The sequence below is a fragment of the Tetrao urogallus genome, assembly GCF_951394365.1.
Source record: "Tetrao urogallus genome assembly, chromosome: Z".
Classification (NCBI taxonomy): domain Eukaryota; kingdom Metazoa; phylum Chordata; class Aves; order Galliformes; family Phasianidae; genus Tetrao; species Tetrao urogallus.
The window spans coordinates 49775415-49799957 of NC_136816.1; the positions used below are offsets into that span (position 1 = coordinate 49775415).

At 39.4% G+C, this 24543-nt stretch overlaps 1 protein-coding gene across 1 annotated transcript in view; it reads right to left on the reverse strand.

Annotated features, from left to right (window-relative positions):
* Window positions 1-12037: 12037 nt before the first annotated feature.
* MRPS27 (mitochondrial ribosomal protein S27) overlaps window positions 12038-24543 on the reverse strand; it is a gene marked incomplete at both ends in the record, with an annotated part of 41818 nt that continues 29312 nt past the window's right edge. Inside the window, 5 exons of the mRNA XM_079548363.1 lie at window positions 12038-12277; window positions 16334-16489; window positions 19060-19202; window positions 21306-21408; window positions 23575-23690. Coding sequence (XP_079404489.1) covers window positions 12038-12277; window positions 16334-16489; window positions 19060-19202; window positions 21306-21408; window positions 23575-23690 — 758 coding nt within the window. The remainder of the gene's footprint in view (window positions 12278-16333; window positions 16490-19059; window positions 19203-21305; window positions 21409-23574; window positions 23691-24543) is intronic.

Consider the following 24543-nt stretch of genomic DNA (forward strand, 5'->3'; position numbering starts at 1 on the left):
GACGGGCCGTGCATCCCAACACTAAACTTCGTTTCCAGAAATTCTTCTATTCGAAAACACTTTTTCTAAAAGTTCGACCCATCTATTTCGACTGCTGAACTATATACCTGCCAAATACTATACTGTGTTGTGGTGATGCAAGTCACTAATATTTTTCAGTCTTTACTGATTGCTAAGCGAAATAACAGCATTCCCATAGTAGGGTTCAGATTACTGCGAAAATACAGATCCAGTTTCATCTCCGCTGAACTTTTGGAAACCATGCACTAGCAACCCTAACTGACTTCTGCCAGGTATAGGCATTTGCCCTCTAAAGAGAGGGCAAAGAGAAAGAAAGAGAGGGGTAGGAGGAGAAAGTAATAACTACTTAGATCTGCATTAGTCTCATGGCAATAGATGTACCGCTTACTGCAGTCTGCTTATGCTCTCGTATGAAAAGAAATTTTAAACTTTTTATCTATCTGAGCTATCACAATGGGGATACTTACTTTACAAAGTCAAATTATGTAGAAAATAAGAAGAAACAGAATGTGTCTAGGAAGGGACGTTCAACCTAAACTCTCATTAGCAGTTTTTCACTTTAATTTGAACTTTGCATACTGACACGCCATAACAGTCATAGGCCAAATATGCACATCATCTAAATCCCATCTAGAACTCTAAAACTTTCCTTTCAACATGCGGAATTGTTGGTCTAAGGCATGCTCCCAGTGAAAGTCCATTTACTCCACTCAGAATTGACCAGTCCATGTGCTTAAACACCCATGTCAAGTGTTGATTGACTGAAGCAAAATACCAAAGCAGTTGGGAGTACAGTAGACAATTTGCCTTAGAAAGTGACTTGAATGTACAAAGAAACTTGATGCACTTATTTTTTCTTGTTGAGACAACAAATTTATAAAACAACCATTTAGGATCATAGTTACACCAATAAAGAAGTGTGAGTGTGGTACTAGAAACCTATCTGACTGGTCAAACAGTTTGGTGCTATGAATTACGTATGTTAGTCATGTGAACACTTCATTGTTGCACCTGGACAGCTCAACAATGCAAGATGAGCTTTTTTTTTTATTTTATTTTAAAGTTTCTTTAGTACTGTGAAAGCAAGATTGAAGGGGTATCAGAGTTGCAAAACTAAGTGAAATGTTCAGAATGATGAAAAGGTTGCCTGTGAGTCTGTACAGTATTCAACCTTCCTTTGTCTTACCTTATTTTATTTGTTTAATTTAAGAGTGAATATGGGAACAAATGTACAGAAACCTTTTTTAGCATTGCGTGAACTTTTAATAGATGAATTTTTAACAAAAAGTTTTCATTTACAGGAAAATGCAAAGAAAAATTTTCAGGTGAAGGCAATTTTTTTAGTAGTTTTGTAAGGTATATGAATAATGTTGTTTAAGGTTCTAGTGAAAATGGATACTGAGGTAAAATTAGTTGAAAATCATTAACTGCCAAAACTTTTTTTTTTTTGAGGTGGGTGAGGGGGCATTTTGATGGTAAAATTAATCTATTGATGACAGAAGATAAGATTTGCAATGATGATTGCCTAGTATTTACAGAGATGTAGGCTATGTTTTCAATCCTCAGAAGATCTTGCAAGATGATAGAACAAGCAATACGCTAAAATAGGTCCTTTTCCTTTCCTTCTCCTTTTGATTCTCCCTTTCCCTTTTCCCATTTCCCTTTCATTTTCCCTCTTTCCCTTTACCTTTTTCCTGTACTTCTTCCCTTTCCCTATTTCTTTCCTTTCCTTCTTTCTTTTCTTTTCTCCTTCTTTCCTTCTTTCCTTTCCCCCTTCTCTTCTCCTCCCCTTTCCTTCTCTAGGCTGCCTGCAGAGGAACAGTATGTAGAATAGTTCCATGATTCAAGATAGTCTGGATTTTCAGTCTCAGAAATTTTACCCTAATAATAAAAGAAATACATTGCATTTAAGAAAATTTGTGAATTGGAAGATAAAGAAGGTGTTAAGGCCTCCAAAACGGGGATATGTGCTGGTCTGTATGATTCACTGTTATGGCTGGTATTACATTTCAAAATGTAGTGAACTATGACCTTATTTTATTTTCTTTACTTCTAATTTATTTCAGATACATTGTTAGGATATTTTTGTTTAATAGGTATATGTTTGCACTCCTAATTTTTATGAATTTTTCTTTATTACGCTTTAGGGCCCTTTATTTGTGGGTTCTTAAGGCCCATTCAATGCTGTGAATTACTGTTTGTCAGTTGTTGGGGTTTTTGATTTATTTTTAATGTCTTCCTTTTTTTTCTTAGGTATCTCTAGCAATATTGTTTTATTTATTGCTATACCATTTAAGTTTTTAAGAATAAGTCAGAATGACTATAGCACAAAAGGCAGTTAGAAGTGTGTTGTGAAAGCAAACATACTTGCTGGGCTCATAATCATTTACTTTAAGTTGCTTTAGTAAACATAATCTTCCAAGTTTTAGGCAACATGTTTGATAGAATAGTTGTGCTGGTACTGTTTCTGCAATTCTTTCTGCTTTGTCTACTTTCATATGTAGGTAAAATTTCAAATTTTTTGAGAGGATGGGAACAGATCTTCTGGTTTTCTGACAAAATCTGAAACAGTTTGTACCTTTGCTTTGGTAGAAAATCTGTTTTAGGCACAGCAGTGGTCCTGAGACACATCTCAAACCAGTGTGAATCAGGAGCAATTTTGCTGCAATCAGGGAAGTTACAGACACTTGATCCTACTGTAAATTAGAATCAAGCCTTAAATCTCTCAAAGTAAGTTTGTGATGGCTCAAGCATTTGTTTTACTTATTAAAAAAAAAAAAAGAAAAAAAAAGAAAAAAAAAAAAGGCAGTTAAAGCCAATCTTAAAGTGTACATTCATTTTCTGCTGCTACAATAATATTAAAAGCCCAGCCTGGCTCCTCTGAGGTATTGTAATGCCCGTTCCATCCATTTCCTTTTAAATGGTAACCATGCCTGGGTGCAACATAGCGATGAACTCCCTCCTCTTGCCCTTAATGTCTTTCCTGTCTGTGGAACTAATCTAACTGTGCTAGTCGTAATGCTACACAATTAGCTTAGTAACAGTCATCAAAATGTACCATGTACATTAATGATGAGTGCTGTTGATCGGCATAGATTTCTAGGAGCATGGTTTGTTATTGATTAATTATAAAGATTCAATATTTCAGTGTAAAGGACACTCCATTTAAGTGATGGTGTTATCCATAATAGCATCCCAGTCATGATCGTTATGCTACTAATTATTCTACTTAATAAAATTCAATGGAGAATTACCTTTAGAGATCACCCCCCACTCCTGAACTTGGACAGGGCCTCTCATGCATGCCTTTTCAAAGTCCTGTGGTGGGCCCAATGTCATTGACCTCTACTTTTTATCCCATCTTTCATAGAATTCACTTTTGTTTTTTTAAAATTACCTTACATGCAGTGGTTAATGGAGATAACTGTGTATATGAATGTTTTTTTAAAAATTGTCTATGATAGCTTACTCTATTTAGGAGAGTTCCAGTACTCATTTTACTAAGATTTAATTGATTTGTTAATTGAATTTTGAATTCCTCCCACTACAAGCAAGTCAGCTCCAAAGAGCGCTTACTGTACATCTGGGACATTTCTGTCATATGCTTCTCTTTGTTCATCTGTCACCAGAGGTTCTTGCTCAGTAATGATGTTTTGAGAGAAATAGTAATATTGTTGGTCTGGATTTATTAGAAAAGGAGAAGTATAATCTTTACATTTGAAAGAAACCGTAAGCTTTCATCTTTTCACATAATGATTGAACAAAACACTAAAAGCAATTAGGGATAAGCATTTCTTAGAATGCAGTTATATGTTCCACCTGGTTTAAAAATGTTTGGTACTTGAAAGAAAAACAAAAAAAAGTCTGATTGTTGTGACTTCACAAAAAAAAAATCTAAAAAATTAAACAACTAAATAAAACAATGGCATACAAAATATCAAAAGGTTAAAAAAAAAAAAAAGAAAAAAAAAAGAAAAAAAAAGAAAAAATAATACAAAGCTTCTCTGTGCTAGACTTGCTAGGAGCTCCAGATGGCAGGAGCTACCACTTCAAGACTGGGCTGTAATCACAACTTTAAAAAAACAAATCTGAAATATGCTTTCACGCATTTGCATGCAGCCATTTTCTTCCCAACTATGGAAAGAAACAGTCTTGTTGCTACTGAGAAGCACCTCACACACCTCCTCTCTCTTGTTCTGAATGGTGTTTGTGTCAGTCTGCAGCTGTGTATGGTATTATGTCTTATAATCCTGCATCACTTCTATTCTATCCAGTCATATCTAATGTAGAAAATTAGTTTCCAGTGAAAGTAATATGTAGTGCTTTTATGATATTTGTGTGCAATATCCCCTCTTCCATTGAGGATATTTGATGTAAAAGAAACAAACTCAGTTCCACAATAAAATACAAAAGTGGTAAATTGGTGTTGGCATGTTTCTTGTCTTTGTGTTTGTACATACTCGTAAGTTTCCCCTTCCTTTCAGTCATGATTACCTATTACTCGGGGTTTTGCTTGAAGTATCAGTGACTAGATATCAGATAGGAACCAATCTCCATTTAGGGATTTGAAAATAAACAAAAATTACTTTTATCTCTTTAGGTGTAGAGCATTACCATGGTATAACATGATATGACTTCTTTCCGTTCTCATTTCTGTATTCCTCAGCAGCAAAACACCTCATTTTCAGTAAGTACATGTTCAGCTGGCTGTGTCAAGAGATGGTACCCAGTAAAGCTACATCAAACCAAGCCCAACTTGGTTAGAAAATAAATCTTTTCCAAACCAGGCTTGCAGTTTAACACAAGTGCATTGCTTGTTTCCAGCAGACACAACCTGCATTGCCCATTGATCTTGGTAAGCTGGTCAGCACAAAGGATGTGAGAAAGGCTGGGAGTCGAGCCTCTGTAGTTTTGCTTTATGGCAGCTATAGCAAGGTGCAGCAGTGACCATGTATGTCTTTCTCCTCAGTGAGCCACAAGCCAGTGGGTGAGGGTAACCAGCAGCAAGGGGAGCTTTCCGTCCTCCTCAGCCATTCTTTTTGTGAAACCTTCTCTGTCTCCAATTTCTAAGGTTGCATTTCTGACTTCCAATGGTATCAATAAGAAATATTGCTCTTGGCTTGGATTGGGCTGAGCATGGTAAAGAAGAGAGAAATGAAGACCAGATGAGGGGAGAGAATGCTATGAATCCTATACCTCAAGTATAATCCTGCAAATGTTTGTGCCAAGGCTTTTTGAGCTTTGTGGTAGAGTAGCCCGATCCTTCTTAAAATATATTAAAATGAATGATTTAGGCAGGACAGGTCAGGTTGCCATCCCAATTATCCATCTGTAATTGAAAGGTATGGCTCTAGGTTTACATTGTTGGGACCACCCCTGGAGCCCATGAAAAAGGGTAGCCCTGCTCAGTCTCTGATGTCGGCTTTCTGCTCCCAGGGCCAAATGAAATCATTTCTTCAATGCAGCTTATGTGGAGGAGAATTTTTGTTTCCATTAGTGTTGCTAATAAACAAGTTCAATCAGCTTGTGAAGCATTTCAGAAGACACAGGAAAATCATAATCCCTCATGATAGGCCTCTTGGGTCTCTCTAAAATGATGGATCTGCTTTGTGGCATCCCAGACCTGGAGGCTGTTCAATACCAATTTTTAGTGCTTTATGTCTGGGAAGAACCACGGCTCCTAGAAGAGAGGCATGCAGAGTTCACTTGAGCAATGTCCATGGTGATGCATCATAGATTCAGCACATCCCCAGGGCTACAGCAGTCTTCCACTGCTGACTGCTCCTGCGGTCCTTACCTCACCTCTCAGGCTGGCATGAAGCCCACAGGGCATTGTCATCCTTGTATATAGCCCAAAACAGCAGAGATGAAAGTCACCTAAGCAAAGCTGAATACCCTCAGCTTCTAGGAGATTTACTGGCTTTTGACTGCATACACAACACCATTTCCACCAGAAAGGAAATCATTTACATTTCCTGAAATATTGAGAACTAAGGAATCAAATCAGTAGGTTCTACATGCTTCCTGAGCACCTGTCTGCTGGTTTCTATGGATCCCTACCACTTGATGTAGCTGCTTCTCCACCTTCTAGCAGCTCCAGTGTAACTGTTCCCATTGTGAGGAGGTGTCAGGAAGAGGAGTGTGGCTGCATCTACTGTCAGCTCCACTGCCGGAGTGACTGCATGTTCCATGATTGACACATTGCACACTGTGTATGACAGCTAGGATATGTGAAATAAAGGGTCTCTATATCCTGATAAAAACAAAGCTAACAATTTCTGTATAAACTGTAGTTACGTTCAGTATTCCTGTGAAGGTCCAGAAACATGTGAATGGATCTCATCATATCTCAGCCCAGGTGTGTTGCTGAGCTTGAACAGCTGATAGTAAGCTGAACCACTGAGTCACTTAAATACTTAATATGAACCCCCTGGACAGTGAGCCAGGGTTTCCAGCAAGGGTTTCCAGTTCCAAAGATAAAATTACAGCAGCATCTACCCTGTGTTTTAGAGCAGAATAGACTTGAAAGTGTTATTCCCAATTCATTCTGGGGAAGAACTGTCAAGGCTTGTAATAAACAAGATATATTGATAATCCTGATAACTGAATGGGCTCCAGTGCTCTTTCTGTGCCTTAGGCATTTGCAATTTAGAATATGTTGGGAGCACTTGAGTGTATCAGACTGCTTTAGAGCAACAGCAGAGATGGTGTCCTGTTGGTTGCTCAGAGTTCAGTGACAGCTTTGTGACTGCTGAATCACAGAATCCCAGAATCAAGGCTGGAAAGACCAGCAAGACTATCCAGTCCAACCATTAACACGTGTCAAGACCGCTCTAAAGATGTGTAGATTTATCTATCCCACCACCCCCTGGGCAGCCTGTTCCAATGCCTCTTTCTGAGAAAGAGGCATTTCTGTTTTCTGTCATTTTTCTGTTCCACACTCTTTCCGAGAAGAAATGTCTCTTACCTGAACAATGCCTGGTGCAACTTAAGGCCTTTGCCACTTGTTCTACTGGAAAGCTGAAGGCCTATCTGAAGGGTGTGTATGTCTCTGTGCAGAGCTTGGTCTATGGTGGACAGCACAGTGTCTATGGTGGACAGCACAATTTCACCTCTACTAAATTTACTCTTGAACTGATGTTTCATGACTAATTTTTGGCCAATGTCTCATTCACAACAGTGACATTCCAATGGAGCCTCTGTCCCGAGGTCAAGCTGTTCCTCACTTGTATCAGGAGTAGGTTTTCTTTGGGAGCAAAAGTGCCATGTCTTGGTATGAACATTTCCTACAATTACGCTTCTGGAAAGTGAACTTTTACTTTACTTTCCACAAATGTACTCTGTTATTCTCTAGACTCTTTTGCAAAGTTAACCCATACTCTCCCCCAAAAGAGCCCTAGCAAGACCAGCAGCACAACCTGCAGAGTTGGACTGTGCTCTGTGAGCCAGTTGTGAAGCCAGCAGCAGTGTCCTCTTATAAACATGACTGCTCCTTTTTGAGGAGTGTGTGCCAGTGTGTGCCGGCCCTGTGTGCACCAGATCTGGTGTTACTGCAAATAGGGCCCATCTGCGCCAGGCTCCGGGCAATATTTATTTGAGCTGCAAGGGAAAAAAAAATGTTTAAAAAAAGAAAAAAGTAATTTTTCCCTTGTGAATAATACGATCTTCAGAGCTCTTCTGGGAGTGTTCTGGCAATGACACTTGCAGAAGAGTTACGTATTTCCATACCTAATCAGCAGCATATTTGGCGTCTGCAGTGGATTTGAACTGGGAAGCTGCAGAATTCTCATTTCAGTTGATAGTAGAAGGCTGAACTTTAACTCCTGAAGTACTGGTCCTTCTCCCAGCAGCAGCAAAGCTCATGCAGACATACTGAAGAAGCTCTGCTCCTCAAGGATTTGTTTCCTTTGCAGCGCTGCAGGGGTATTGGGCTTGTGGCCACCGTGCACACATCAGCACTGTGACCAAGTAACAAGTAGATCACAAGTAGAGAAATAATTCAAAAACTATTATGAAGAAAGACATACTCAGTGGTTTACAAACACACTCTTAAGAGAGAAACCGAAATATCTTTAATTCAAATCACAGCTGTAGTCATGAAAGAAAGCGGGATGTGAAAGAGCATTTCCAGGAGAGGCAGTCCACAAAGAGATTATGTTACTACCAAGAGAGATTCCTGCAGGGAGCACTGCGACAGCCCTGTCTGCATGCAGCAGAGTCTGGCAGCTGTCTGACATGCAGCAAGGGGCAGCCACATTGAGGAAAGCCCAACTGTGGCCTTGTGAGGCGGGCTTGCTGGGGCTGTGTGTGATCTTGCATCTAATATGCACCAGGGTGCAGAACTAAAGGACTCCAAACCTTTTTGTGTTCGTAGAGAACGTAAGAGTAGGGTTTTTTATGTTTATATGCACATATATAAATACTTCCTTTGGCATCAAAGCTTGTGTTTAAGCAGCACTGGATCAAACACTACTGTACGGCCTCTGCTCAGCCCTTTAGATAAAGCCAGCTCTGCTACAGAAGGTGATGGCTGCCAGAGAGACACAGGCATCTGGTTAGAAGGACTCTGGGCTACCTGGAACCCAGACTCACTCCTGAGAGCTGCTGAAAGTTTGGACAAATTCCGTCACAAAGTGACCTGCGGCATTCCTCCATCCTGAAGGATGCAGGACCCAGTGGCAGATGTACAAGGTTTTTACTGAAGTTTAGCCATGACCACAGGACCGCTGCTCCATCAGGAAATGAGAGGCAGCGCCCTCAACCTGCAGTGGCTCCCACCCCCCAGCCACACGCGGCGCACACACCTGGTCCCACTCCTGCCCAGCCCCAACCCCACAGACCCAGACCGTCTGCCCTGGGCCACGCACAGCGCAGCTCCCGGCGTGGGGCGGGTGCAGCCCTGGGCGGCTCCGGCCCTGTCTGTGCTCCTGCACACCTTGCTCTTCTGCAGAAAAAGCAAATGCAGGATAACAATTGGGTTAAATAACAAACAAACACTGCTCTATAATTAAGAGCTGACAAATCAGCATGTGAAATGCTGTTTGAAGATGGGAAATTCAATTAAAAATTGCTCATTAATCAAGCAATTTTTGCTAAGCCCCACTGTTAGGATATCTTTAGGAAATACTCATCCAAGGCCACCATAATGTTACATTTAATGGAGGGACTGGGAAAACCGTTACAGGCACGGGGCAGATATGTGTGCAGTGCATCAGCAAATTGGGGTTCACAACCTCCTGACTGCGAGCAAGGCCTGAAGCTTTGGGTGCTAGGAGATGAGTGCAGTGGTGCCCTGCTGCCTGAGACCCTGGAGACGTGAAGACAGGCTGGATGTACAGGAGAATCAATGGAGATAAAGCTGACAAGAGGAGCTGCTGGCAAATTCAAGAGTGTACAGGCAGGCTTGTGGGAAATTTCGTTGATGATAAGACATTGGTTTGGCAGAAACTTGTTGCTATTGAGTTGGTGGTGAGACCAGGGGTGGGGGAGCAGAGAAGATGGGAGACCAATGCGCAGTGGAGAAATACGTACCAATGGCTCTGCAGAGAGGGAAAAGGGATCCACATGTGGGACTGGTGGAAGCATCAGAAGAGGTTTCTTGCTCAGAGTGATGCTGAGCTGAGAGATATATGACAAGACTTGTCAGAATTTCTCGCTCCTTAAGCTACAAATGATCTGAACCCACTGCCATGGGTACTGGGTTTGGTGTCTCTTGTCTGGCCACCACAATCTTGTCTGATGCCTGCAAAGTATTTAGCAGGGAAACTCCCTTTTCCCGGAGCTAGGAGGCAAGTGGGAGCAGATTCAAGTCCAGTGCAGAGTATCTGTTTTATCCATGGTGAGGAAAATCTCTCCTGGAGGACAACGTCATACAACACTTATTCTCCAGTTTATTTAAAGTTCATGCCTGGATGAAAGGCTGTATCTAGTCAGAGTTCTGGCTACAGGCGGAGCCAAAAGCATTCAAACCCAGTGCTTAAGAGTTAAAAAAAAGGAGGCAGCCTGCAATATTAACAGGTTGGTCAGTGCTTAGAGGAAGATTTTTTTTCTGTTGCTATAGCAGTTAAATCTAAATAAATAGTAAGGGGGCTTAGCTGTGTGGGAAGTAATGCATGCTCTACGAGATAGCAGGGATGTGGCAGCTGGCTGCTTGCCAGAGCCTGATGAGCATTAGCAGCCTGGCATGTCCACCCAGCAGGGTGAGCGAGCAGAGATGGGGCCAGAAACAGGCTGTGCATGCTGCCAATGAACAGATGCCAGCAAGCAGCTAGAAGCATGGGACTATCCACTGTGGCCTAGCCAGATAGTATCTCATAGGCATGGGAGCAACAGCTGAGATGTCTGAAGCCATACAGCAGACCCTCCATCTCTTAAAAATGTGGTGGTGTACAGAATATCCCTAGAAGAAAAGTTGGTTCTTTTATCAAGAAGCTGAGAACAAAACTCGATGATGCAGGATCAATTGTGAACCTTTGGAGGTACAACTCATGTTCTCATGCCAAAAAACTGAGCATAGGCACAGGAAGGACACTTCAGTCTCTTGTGGCCCACTAGGAATGCTTTCTTCAAGCCACCAGTTTTAAGGAAACTGTTCTCAGAAGCGTATTTGGCCTCCCAGTCTCTCTTAAGGCTAGAAAGCATTAGGAGTGCTTAAGAGGAAAAAAAAAAAACTTCAGAAGAATTGATATGAGAAAAATTGCCTGTAAAGACTACTGCTGAATTAGTTAGGCCAAAACACAGAATCACCGCCTCACCTGGAGACTGCACTCCCAGCGTGCTATGGGAGAGACCACAGGAATTGCTGACAAGAAGGGCAAAGGACCCTACTGTCATGTTCTCAGATGTGAAAGCAATCAACTTGTGAGTGTAAATAGCATAGGCAAAGCAGTTGGTGAATGGCAGTAAGACGCCTAACTACAAATAAGTTCAGAGAATTGCAGCATGTTCTGTTCTCAAAGGATTTAGTAAGTGTGTGATGTGAGATTTAGAGCTCTAAGGCTAGACAGGTACATGATAAAACTGGAAATACTTCTCAGATACTGTGGTAGAACACACTGAGGCACCACTGTTAACACAACAAGGTGCCATACAGAAAGGCTGTTGTCAGGGTCTCCCTGTTTTTAAGGAGCTTGCCATGCAAGAAGCTGAAGAAAACTGTCTCTTGACCAGCTTCTGTGGCAACAGGGAACATAAGCATGATGCAACCCACAACCTTTTCTCCCTTGCCATCTTCTTTTGCTCTGTATGAACAGCTACACCGTTTTCATAATCCGTAGAATAGGGGATGAGATTATGTATGCAGCTGAGGCAAAAATGGGATTAGGTCAAAAAAGAACATAAAACAGTGCCCAGAACATAAAAGGAACTGCAGTGCAGAATGAGGCCCCTTTGCTGAGGTGACTGCACCTGTTTTTCTACTGACCTTAAAAGTGGAGCAGGGAAGTGCTAATGAAGTCGTAAATTTCTCAATTCCTTAACAAGGAAGCATTTTTACAGGCACATCTAAGTGCCTTTGCAAGTGCTAACTCCCTGTTTCGAAAACAATCTAAAGTAGGCTTCCAGCTCCATGCAGACTAGCCTGAATTTTCCAAGTGGGCAGGAAAAAAAAGCAGTCAATATACATTAATCCTCTTAGTGGCTAAATTCAGAGTGGCCCAGGCATTCTTTTCTGTGAGAAACTCATACTGAAACAACTTGTGTTTGAAATTTTCCCCTCTTCTTTTGTCTCTTCCCCCCTCTACAACTTTTAACACAGGCAATGCCTTTGTTTCTTTGTGTTGTCTCCATACCACCCCCTGCCTGGCTGCCAATGGGAGGAAAATATATCATAAACATGATGATTTCTAAACTACACATGCTTTTGCTTCAGGAAGCAGGCAAAATGGAAATAGATTTATTTGCATATAGTAAACAGTCACATACAGTCTTATTTGCAGCAGTAATTAAGTGAAATATTAATAGTGAACAGTTCATATACCGAGGAATGCATACTATTATGGCAGTGTGAGTTTCAGTATTAAGCAGATGCCTTAGCTAGCTTCCTAGCTTCCAGTTCCTGCTTAGCTTTTTCTCTCATTTCTCTTTCTCTCTCAATCAGAAGTGCCCGTTCTTGCTCCCACTCCTTTAGCTTCTGCTCATGCTTTGCGATGTCCTCCACTTCACATGCTGGCAGCTTTTCCTTGACCAGTTGAGTGGTCAGAGTTAACAGGCTTTCAGATTCAACCTTGCCAAGTGAATGCAGCTTAGAGTACAGCTCCTGCCACAAAAAGGAGGGTTTGATGGGACAGAGAAAGAAAGAGACAGTCACAAAATAATCAGTGACCAAGCACTTCCCTGTAACAATCAATATATAGTTGTTTGAATCTAATGACTAGCTGTGCTGATCCAAGCTGGCCATTTTGTCCTACCTAAGGATTTTGACTGTGGTAGCTGGTATCATTTCTTCCCCTTGAAATGCTAACCTTTGGAATAAGTTTTTCTGAACAATAAAATGGAAACAAGAAAGTTTCGTTATGTACTGAAATTCTCTTCATTTTTCCAAGTGTAGTCACCTGGTATAAACAAGGGTTAGCTGATCAGTCAATAGTGAAAATACAATTTAAGCACCTTTTTTTGTGTCTTAAATCAAAGCGGAACTGATTGATGTGCTCCCCAATGCCTGCATTAGCATCACTCTCCACATATGCAGATCACTTTTAATGCTTGCTTACTAATAGCATACTAAGTAGCTTCCATGATTTTTTGCCAACAGTTACTGTGATCTGAGGTTTGATTGTGTTTACACATATTAAACACAATAGAGCTAAAGCAAGTAATATTTATTCAGGTGTATTCTAAAATGTAACTAAAGATATAGCTTCAGTAACAAACTGCAATACTTCTTTCTTGAGCTTTACTTACCAGAGCTCATGCAGCATAAATATATTAATTTACTTAAGATGATGAGTCATTGAGTCATTGATACTATTTCTGGCTTTATGGAATATTTGGCCTGATGGCTCTCTAACAAACTGATTAATTGCCTTAAAAGTGCAGATATACAGACAGTCAGGAAAGAGTTTCCTGCAGGAGGAAGACGACATGGCACTGGCACATTCCTTAACCCTTGCTCATTCATTAGGTAGGAACACATATTCCTGACCTTTTAAATAAAATATTTTACTGAAACAGGCACTTGCAGAAATGTTTAAAGTAGGTAGGTACATCCATGTGCTTCTTTCATGTGTTCTTTATAAATAATAAATAGGGTTTATATGAATAAACCCTACTGATTTGCACTGCAAGATAACTGAAAGAAGATGGGATAATTAATCATCATACGGTGACTCTGAGGACACGATGACATTTGATCTTCCACTCCCAGTTATCACTGGGAGCTTGCACACCATGCAGCTGGCCCACAGCGTTCCTCTTACCCAGCACTCACTGCAATAATCTGCAAAGGCACTGCAGCTCAATTCAAGCCTCGAGGCTATGCCTTCTTCTGAAAAAAGAAATTGGAGCATCTCTTCTGATGCCTTTTCACCTCTTCCCGCCTCAGCCGACACAACTATAACAGGTTTGCTCTTTTGTCAGGCCCAGGGAAGTTTGAACATGACTGACAGCAGATAAAAAGCTCTTTTAACACTATGTGTGCAGGTCTGAGGTGCTTGGGAATTTGGCTCTGTTGCCTTTGATTTTATGACAAAGTTTATAAACTGAAACAATGTGACATTACCAAATTAAAACCAAAATTAGTAATATCTGTGTATTTATCTCTCTTCTGTTTGAGATACAAGTGAATTTACAATACATCCAGAATAAATATGAAGACAGTATGGTTTGGGTTTGAGAAAGGAACACAATTCCTAATAACTGATGCAGTCTCCCTACCTACTAGTGAGGATGTGCTGGAAAGAGAGTTTGTATGCTAGAACTAAGCAGTATGAAATTGAAAAAGAAGAAATGCAATGAACTGGAAAATAGCTGGGCCTCTCTCCTAACCCATTATTGGTACTATTGAACTCTGGAATCTTCTCTGCTCTGCTGTTATACATTAATGAAACTCATTTAGGAAAGTAACTATATCCTGCAGGTACCAGAAGGGCACATCCTTATATTGCAAACTCATTGATTTTTATAAGCAGTCTCCAGGGCTCTGCACAGAGACAGAAAAGGTACACTGCTTTTAAAGAGGGTGCTCTCAGCATTTATATGATGTAATGCTTGCCCATTGATCACTGACACAGATGGAAGGAATTGCCTAAGGAACACTGTACTGAGTAGTATGCCTCAGAATATGATATCTGGAAACAGGTAATTACAACATGAATGAGAGCATCAGACACAAAATTCTAAATTACTGCTCTGAATGCTTTATCTGGAAATAGCCAAAGGCTCTTAAGTCCTGCCTGCTGGAGGCAAAGAACATTCTGCATCTCACATATCTGATTTCATGGACAGGCTGCCACAGCTCTTTCAGGTACTTCTACAAATGGCTGTTTCAGAGGTCTGTACTAGACATAAAGTCCAAGCCAGTGTAGAAAACCATGCAGAACGTGGTACAGGAACAGTATGTCTAGACAAAGTCCAGATGCTCTTCCTTGCATGCCTGGGTGTATCACTCATGAAACAGAACTGGACAAGCATGAGACTGAAGTGATTCACTTTCAGCACCAGGAGAAAGAGTGGGACATGCTTGCTAACGCAGAGCTGGACTAAGTGCAACAGTTTTTTCAGTAGCAGAAGTGCAATTACTGTGTTGGGATTAAACAGCATGTGCCAGGACACTGGCAGTGAATGCCAACATCACCAGTTTTTTTTCAGAGCAGCCAGACCCATAACTTCCCTTAGATCTATATGTATTTCTAGTGTACTTTCATCTCTGTCCTGCCACTGTCCAGGGGTTCAGCTGGGAAAACTGACTGCTGTTGGCTTAATGGATTTCAGAGAGGAGTATAAGAGCTCTTTCAGACTTAGCAGAAGTGGCATTCTGTCTTGAAAGCTCTTTTTTTCTCATCAAGAAAATTATGACTTCTTTATATATCACTTACTCTTGGATACCTAAGTGGATACCTAAGATTTCATGTGAGTGCTACGTTTTTCCTTAGATTTAGAATTCTCAGAGACCTTAGAGGTAAGGATGGACAAAGAAGTTTGCTGGATCATTACTACATCAGGGAATGAATGGGGTTAATTATGAAATGGGGTGAATTATGGAAGAAAGGTTGAAGCAATGAGAAAAATATCTTCTTGGCACCACTGTTCCCCACTGTTTGACATTTAGACCTTGTTTTGAGCATTCATCATTATTTTGTTTAAGGGCAGACAATGGATGGACAATGACAGACACAAAAAATGCCTCGTTCTCTCCTTCAAAGGGCATGTGTATTTACCTAACTCACTGTAATTCATCCAAGCATGAATTATCACATGCTGTCCTCTCATTCATTCCCAAACACTCAAAATACAAAGTCCTAAGTTCTTAACTGTAATATTCAAATATTAGTGGTAAACAGTCTATATAAATATAAACCAAAGAAGGGAAAAGCAAGTGTTGGTAATGTGAAACCATAGGGTAATAGTCATCTAATTTCTGGAATTATTTTAGAGCAACTGTATGTATTCAAAGCTGTTCAAGGTCATGATAGCAACAGTGGAAACTGATGGTCTAAGGAAAGAGCATTACTCTTGGAATTATAAGCCAGACTAGCTTTTTTTTTGATTTTTACCACAACACAAATCAGAGATGATCAAATAAAATGGGATTGTTGCATAGCTATGAGATGCTTTAAAAAAACCCAACATATAGGTATGCTGTAATGTTTGAATTTTATATTGTTATCAATATTGTGACAAACTAAAGCTAAGAGGAGAAGAGATATATCCTTACTTATTATCCAGACTGAAAGTATACATGCAACTTTTGTACTTAATGTACATAAATGGATAATAAATTTAGATTGGTCCCATCTCCAGTACCATTTATTTTAATGAGCAAGAACCCACACAAGGTCAGATAATGGATCTCTAATGACATACCACTTTTGCAAACAGCATTTGGATTTATCATTCTGATGTATGAAAAGTGAAGATAAAATCCCAGCAGACAGACAAAAGACAAGTGGCCTTGAGCACTTATTTGTTTGAAGGCTGCTTCCTCTTTGAGTAAGTGAAAATGTAAGGTGAAATCAGTTTCAAAAATGCCAAGTAGATTCTTGGTGTACTGAAAGAATGTCAGTCTACTAGCCATAATCTGTGAACTAATTTATCTTCTACTATGTACTAAGGAGATCTATAGCTTAGAATATTTAGATAAAAGGAAGTTTCCTACCTTGAATCGGCTGTAGTACTTAGGTATTTTCAACTGCTCCGTTTCTTCTGATTCTGCATATTCTGACTTCTGTTTTACTTCTTTGCCTTCTTCAGATGGTTCTGGACCAGGTTTTGCTTCAAGGACAGACCGTAAAACGGTCTCCAGAACATCAACCTGGGCAATCACATTTGTCACTGTTAGCATAAACGGTTTGAAACTACAGTCTGACTAATACCACCGTCAGATTTACAAACAGCTTTGTAAGTTACCATGTCGTTCCAGAAGACTACTCTAAATGATAAATTCTAAAAGCAAACAGACTCATTCTTGGAAGAATTCCAAACTGCATTTTGGACTTTTGAGGTTGGGCATTTTGAAATCCCTGCAGCAGAATAACTCTGTCAGTCTCTGTCAACAGGTCTCTGTCTACTCCCTGTCAGTCAGGTGCTGACTGGTATTTGAGAATGTGTCAGGCACTAGACTAATGTCTTCTCCAGGTCTGATACTTAGCCATAAATACTAATGTTAAACAGTAGCCCCTGTGATAGTGTGATACACAGTCACAGATACATCTAAATAAGATGTTACTACGGAACATTCAAAGAATACAGTATTTAATAGATCATCCTGGTTCCTCTTTAATGATACTAAGGGGGGAAATCACTTATTCAACAACACATTCATTCCTGTCATGGGTTGGATAATTTAACAGGAAAAATGATAATACAACATACTGGTAAAGGTATATTTTTAATCTCTATGACTCTTGTTTTTTTCATGACCTCCACTTGAGAGTTACCAAGAGAACCACCATCTCTTAACTGAAGCTGTATCAAAAAAAACTCATTAGTGTCACTGTGGGACTTACTAAATTATTTCCTTATCTATTATTGATACAAAATATGAAATTGCTATATGGATGTTGCTGCTGTTCTGGGAATAACACGACTGTCATAAATTACTGAATGCAGACTGACTGCGTTTTAATGTTCAGTCTTTACAAATATAAAGAGCTGTTACCCTTCTGTGAATCTTTATTCTGAATCTTTATCTTGGAAGAAATAACTGTGTAACCTTGGAAACTATGAAACTTGCCACAAGCAAAAGGTCTCCAGATATCTATATGGTTTCATTTTTGTAGCATTAAGTATATAATGCTAAAGAACAAAAATGAGGCTTACTTAAAATAACATTCTTAGCACTAAAATGCAATTCATAAACTACCAATACTGAAACAGGATTTAAACAAAAACAAAAACAAAAACAAACAAACAAAAAAAGAAATTCTAACTATGTGCTTAGGAATACATACATTCTCATTTGGAAAGTTTCTCAAACAATCCCACATACCAAAATTTGCTTGTTCATACTTAAACAGTATAGCACAAACACTAACTCCTGGTCTGTTGTTCTGATAGTAACAGAAACTCTTTCTGCCAGTAGTAATGGTAGAGAGAAAAGAAACTTTACTAGTGAGAAACAGAGGAAATCTTAAATCCTGAAAAATACACAATTGATAATGATCGACCAAATCACTAGAAAATGTTTACATTAAAACTGTGCAACTACAGAAGTTTTCATTTGAAAACTTTTTGTTTAGGTAACAAAATTTATTCAGCTAGAAGATAATATTACATTCTAGAAAAGAACTGAGTTTAAACAGGATTGTATCTTTCTCAAGTGTCCGCTACTGTGCAGGTTTATCAGGACAATGATGTACCACATGGCCCGTATTTACTAGTGCTATGAGCTGATATACCAGATACAATCCTGTTTCAGCACTAGAACATTTGCAGATTGCCCAGAGAAGTCGGAGGAGTTCCTTACTTTGTCTAATGTTTTTAAGTGGAAAGAATCACAAATCTATTAGGCTGAATTCTTCAGGCTTGGATTAAGAAAGAAAACTGCTGAATCACACCCCAAAAAATAAAATGGTGGGAGTTTCAGATGTTAATCCTTCCTTCCTTGTCTTATCCAGAAGCAGACCTGCTTCTCAGTATGGGACTTCAGGAAAACCTGCTAATCAGTGACCTGGCCTTTGTACATCAAGGGAACTGCAGAGCCTGGTACTGGTGCGAGTAAAAAAGAGACTCCCATCACCAGCCAGCTCTTCAGGAAAGAGCACCAAGAAGGGATGTTGAGAGCCTCAGTACTTTTTCTGTGTAGCATCCCATGTGGTTTTATTCCACCTAAACAGGCCGGCCCAGGAGCAACATGAAGGCTTGCAGTGATTGAAATCAAGCTACCCCTTAGTCAGACCTAACCTCACAAAAAGACTAAATCCAGCCATCCTTTCCGTAAGAGCACACTACAACCCTTCTAGAAACCACTCTGTCTCTGGAGCAGTACCATTTAGGACATAAAACCACCTGAAAAGACACACAGAATTAGCCATGAGCAGCACAAGACACGAAACTTCCTCTTCAAATATGTCTCTGAGTGAACTGGGAAGTTAACTCAACATGAACATAGATGGCATGTGGCAACAGCAGATACTCACTCCCAAGGACACGGCAATAGACATAACTGCTATTGCTATGTTAAGTTGGCTGGCTTGCCAACTAAGGCAATATCTCTGTTCTAAATCACCTCTCCTGGACTCCAAAGAGCTCTGAAAAATTGCTGGGCCTGGAAAGGTCTGATATCTTCTCATTAGCAAGACAAGTAATTTACAAGTTTTACTGGAGTTTGGCTTGTAGGTAATCTCTTATTTTATGCAGGTTATATGAAGTTTTCATACTTACAGCTTCTTGGCAGATTTTGCTGTCTCCTGGCAAAGAAGCTACATTCTCCATCACCTGCAAAGCTCTATTTAAGTATCCAGGTGTCCACATCAATGGCATTAGGTTGTATACAGCTCTCAGACCTTTATTCAACTCCACTTTCCCTGTGATAAGACAGTATCAGGGATAAGACAGACACTTTCAGATTAGTACTTGAAAACTCAACTCCTAAGGAAATCTGTAAGAGTTGACACAGTTCTCTGTGAAAAAGCAAGTTTTTATGTTTGTCTGGTAAGAACAACATTCTTTTCTATGAAGCTGCTTTGACAGAATTGTCATTACTGTACTTAAATGAAGTGCCTTCTGTTTGCTCAGTTTCAGGATTATCATGTTTGTTTCTTGTTTCTCTCCACTTATTTTTTCCACCACCTGGAAATTTTATTCATGTGGAAAAGAGGAAAAGTGGAGAAGCTTCCTCGTTGTCTGGCAATTATAACAGCACTTCTAAGCAGGATTTCTGAACATCTCCGACAAACAGTTTCAGAGCCTTCATGGACTCACTGTGCAACATGTGTCCACCAAATCTGAGAGACTGGACTCACACCAGCAGTTTTGAGGCTCTACTCACACATGTATCAAGGATAGATTGTATGAGATTAATAGTACATGCTCTATAACCCTACAGCTCAGTATTCTTATTTCTAATTGGAACTTCCTGAGAGAAAATATAGGAGACCTGCCAAAATGAAATCTTGGTTCTTGATTTATAGTACTGTGCAACAAGGTCTGCATGACTTTAGCAGGACCAATATGTGCAGCACTACAGACAACATGGTGTTTCTTCTGAGGTGAACATGAGTAGTGAGTACATGAGTATGAACATGAAATTCCCATTCAACACAACAGAGGAAATCTACATGACATTCCAGTTTGTGAATACCAACTGGCAATGAATGCCACCCTAAGTTCTTGATTTTGTCATTACCAATGAAAAAAAATACTATGACTTCAGTGTATCCTATCAGAGACATGCATCCAAGTTCTCAATTGAATTTAAACTCTGATTGCAATAATGCATGACTGTGAAAACACAACTTACTCTTCTTCATAGAAAAATAAGGTAATATGTGCACAAAGCTTATAGACTACAGATAAATTAAAATAGCTAAGGTGCTTTAGGCCACTCTGTGCCTGAAGACGTCTTTCACTCTTTCAGAGGTTGGTTCCATTAGTGCTGGCAAGACTGTGAAATATGTGACATAACAGTAAATAGCTTTTGATCTACTGAATGTGAATGTCATGGAACAAGTACTACTGTTCACAAACACTGAAATGCACATCTACAGACGCTACTCAATCAATCTATATGGCACAAAACCGAATGCCACTTAATAGCAGCTCCGTGGAATAACAGATTTCCAATTAATTTTTATGTTTATCCCCCTTTTGGCTAAAAATGAGGTCTTCATTTTACAGTCATGATAAATCATAATCAGCAACCTAACTTTGTCACTATGTATTGTATTTTGAGGTCATATTTTAAGAACATGTACACTTATTATCATCCTGAATGAATTCTAGAATAAAATTTAATTCTGCAATGGAACAAATGCATAATCACACATTCTAAACTAATTTACTACTTTCAATCAAATAATCATTTTGCAGAGGACATACGCTGTCTGGACTATACTCCCGTGAAGGAAATTCAATAATCGCTTATTTCTTCTTCCCCATCCCACATCCTCCTTCCCACCTATCCTGGATGTACTAGCTGTTCTTCAAACAGTACTGCATATCATTAGCAGTGAAGGCTCCTTAAAATATAGAGGATAAAGGTGGTACCATTTGCTATTCACAACAGAAACACTATTGTTGTGGTGAGTACTAATACTTTATTTAAATATTCTAAACATAGTGTCTTTCAGGTTGTGGCCTCCAAACACATTGGGATTTAGGCATTATTTTAAGCTCATGATTTGAAGTAGAAAAAAAGCTCATTCTTCATAACTGTCGATTTGTTCTGTGGAACTCTTTTTTGGGGGGGGTTATTTGGAAAATACATTGTTCCCTAAGCAAAACAACCTTACTCCTCTCTAAGATTACCTTCCTTCATTTGGTCTTAACTCTGAAATTGTTCCTCCCATGATTTCTACATTTTTTTCCTCAGTCTTTTCATCAATTACATTTTAGTTAAGCACAGACACCAGTTCAATTCATCCAACTAATAAAAGGATAAATATGACTGCAAAGGAGGCAAGACTTACCAAGAAATGCATAACCATACAACTGGGAGCTAAATCCCACAGTACTTGTTTGCTTTAGACCCGTCAGCAATAGTGATGCGCCAAGATTTCTCTCCTCTTCCCACTGCAAACAGTAAACTAAGATGTAAACTAAGCATGCATTCCTTGACAAACACAAACAAAAAAGTTGCAGCAGCAACCACTTGGCCTTAATTACATCTTACTAATAAAGTACAGAATCATGCAACAAAGTCAGTGTTCAGTTATAGTACTCATATCCAAAACAACAGTATATTTACGCAAAGGAACATCTTCTAAACAAAAATAAAATGCATGGAGTCAACATTCTGAAGTTAGTCAGTGTGTTCACATAGGGTTAAGAATTATATTGATTTACATTGGTCAAACTCTGCCTCTGTCCTGTATGTCCTCACATTTGCTTCAGTCTGATACTGCTTAAAGCAAAAATTACATGCCTTCTATATTGGAAAAGTCCTTTAAGTGTGTGGTAAGATTCACGCTCTGCTAGAATAGAAAATGCTCAGAGAAGAATATGCTGCTAGCAGCTGCTTCAAATCCTAGTGACAGATCAGACCAAATATGGCTAGAGCCCCAATCAGTAAGTGTATTAAAGCCACAAGGGAGCTGTGAATTTTATTCTGAAAAATTCCCTGCACTCCACTGACTCTTAAAAAGCACAAGGGTTTGACCTGGCTTAATGCAAGAAGGTGTCTTTTTGGGATATGGCATTTTTGGTGTCTCCATTCAAGTGCACATGAACTTACATACATACATCCAACAAAAAACACCATTATCTGACAACCATGAAATGCATTTGTCTAACCTAGGCAAGAGATACAAGGGGATAGTTCTGTATCCTGCTGCATTCAGTATTCCTGCTGAATGTTACAGGAAGAGCAAATGAAACCAGAAGAGAACTTTAAAGGTCTAGATTCTTTTGGGAGCTAGTGTGTTTGGCTTCAAGAGCTGGAGAAAATGGGAGAACTTAATACCTTTGCAACTGAACATGGCAATCATACTGATTGTTTTCAACAATCAAGCATGAAATTTTCTGGTGAGAGCTAAGACCAGTGTTTCAGCAGCGCTTACAGCAGCAATAAAATAAAATAAATTAAAATTACTACAAATACTGAGGACCAACGTAGTCAGATTGCCTATGATACAGTACAAGTTTAACAAAACATTTTGCCAGTCTGCTGATCCCTAAACTACAGCCAATGCTCTGTCTGCAACAGGACACTGGCTGACCTTTCTTGCACCTTGGAAGGAAGGAATGGGGATTTTCACAAGCAGCTACTTTCTACTCTCTGCACTTTTTCCTAAATTAGCCACAGAAAACTGGTACTGAGCATTATGAAGTCTTGACTGGTACTCCCCATGTTGTATACCTATAAAAATATGGCTTATAATGCTGTCCTTGGATGGAGTTATTTCAAAATACATACTAAATAGGTCACAGCTGTAAAAATAAGCTTGCTTTTTACAAAGTGTTACATGTCCACACCACCACTGCTTGTAAGTTCAGCTTTCAAAAATACCACATGTATTGAAGAGTGCCTCTCTGCAGTGAGGCACAAAGACAGACAAACATAATAGGAAAATGCTTCTCACATACAAGTGATCGAGTATACTTGTCTCCTAGGGAATGGAGGAGGTAAGAGTGAATAGGGCAAACACACACCTGTTTCCAGCAGTGAAAACTAAAATTACAACCCAACTGATTAAAATCTTATAAATACATTTTAATAAGACACATAGAGGCTTCAAATACTTTTCTTATGGATGATGGTAATAGGCTTTTGAAGACTTATGCCAAACTACAGGAGAAGTAACTGCCTAAAATGATAGAAGAACCCTTTGTGGTTAAGTTCTAGCGAAATGTTTTGTTACCAAGCTCCAATGGTGAGCAACACTCACCTTAACAGTGTCCTACATAACAGTTTTTTTGTTAACTGACAGAGCCCTCTTTGAACTGAAGTGAAATGTCACTTCATAACCTTACAGTGATCATATACCACCTCTGAAAATCCTGACATGCCTTCAGAGAAAGAAACAACAAAAAGGGATGATGTGTGATTTGCTGGTTTTCCTCTTGTTTTTGTTTTTCTTTCTTTTATAGTTGTCAAAATGATAAAGAAAACTTGCAAGCATTTTATTTTTTACAAAAACTTAAAGGGAAGTTTTCATTCAGAACAGAACGCCTAGCTGACTGCAATACAACATGTAGAAACAGAAGCTCCATGTATCATTTTGAGTGTGGTCAGCTTACCGTATATTCAGACTTGTTTGCTAGGTACTGGTATAAAACATAGAGAGAAAGAAGCTGTGTCGAGAACTCATCAAAACTTTCTTGCAGCATGATCTCTGTAACTACTGATAGAGCATCTGTGGAGGAAATAAACACACGTTAAGTGGAAAATTACACAGCTTCTTCTTCTGCATCCATTAACGTTCCCCGATGTTTTACTGCTGTAGTGTTTTTTGAAGTGGTTAGGAAGAAAGTTTAAGATTTCCTATGACTAACAGTAGAGAATTAGTCTTATCCACTTGGATTGTTCTAACATGTCATGAGAAGGAGAAAGCTCAATCAACTGGATTACGTGGAAGACAACAAGTAGCTTTCTAAACACATCTTAACCCATTGCTCTCAGACTCTGATTGCTTCTTTGCTCAGCCCTTCAATCATTAACTTCTTTTTTTTAATCTTCAAAATACTTATTTTTTCTTGTATTTAAACTAAAGACTGGCTTAAATTCATTGCTTTCAAGGTGACTGGAGTGCACAGCAGAGAAGAAATACTGTCACAGACCACCCACAGCATTCATTGTATTCAGCAAATAGTGCTCTCAAGGAGCTGCTCAGGGAGTTCCAGTGATACTCCCTCTCATGAAGGTCTGAAGGCTTTGAGCCCGTCAGAGAAAAAAAAATATGGATAGAAAAAAGAGGAATTCACAGGATAGGGGCCTCTCAAAATAAAATATACATTAACTTCCCACTTAGCAAAACCTCAAGACAAAAGCTTCAGACAAGTCTTTCAACAATTCTGTTTTCCTTCTCAGTTGTTTGGTTCGCAAAAGGTTTATTGCGAAGAAAGATCACTGCCAGTCTATAGTGCAAAAAAAATCTGCAGTGAAATGAAAACCTTAAATATTTGTCATCAAACATGAGAGGATTATTCTTCTCAGCATTTCCTCCAGCAACAAACAAGTCTAGACAAATAGCTCAGTTTAGATGCATA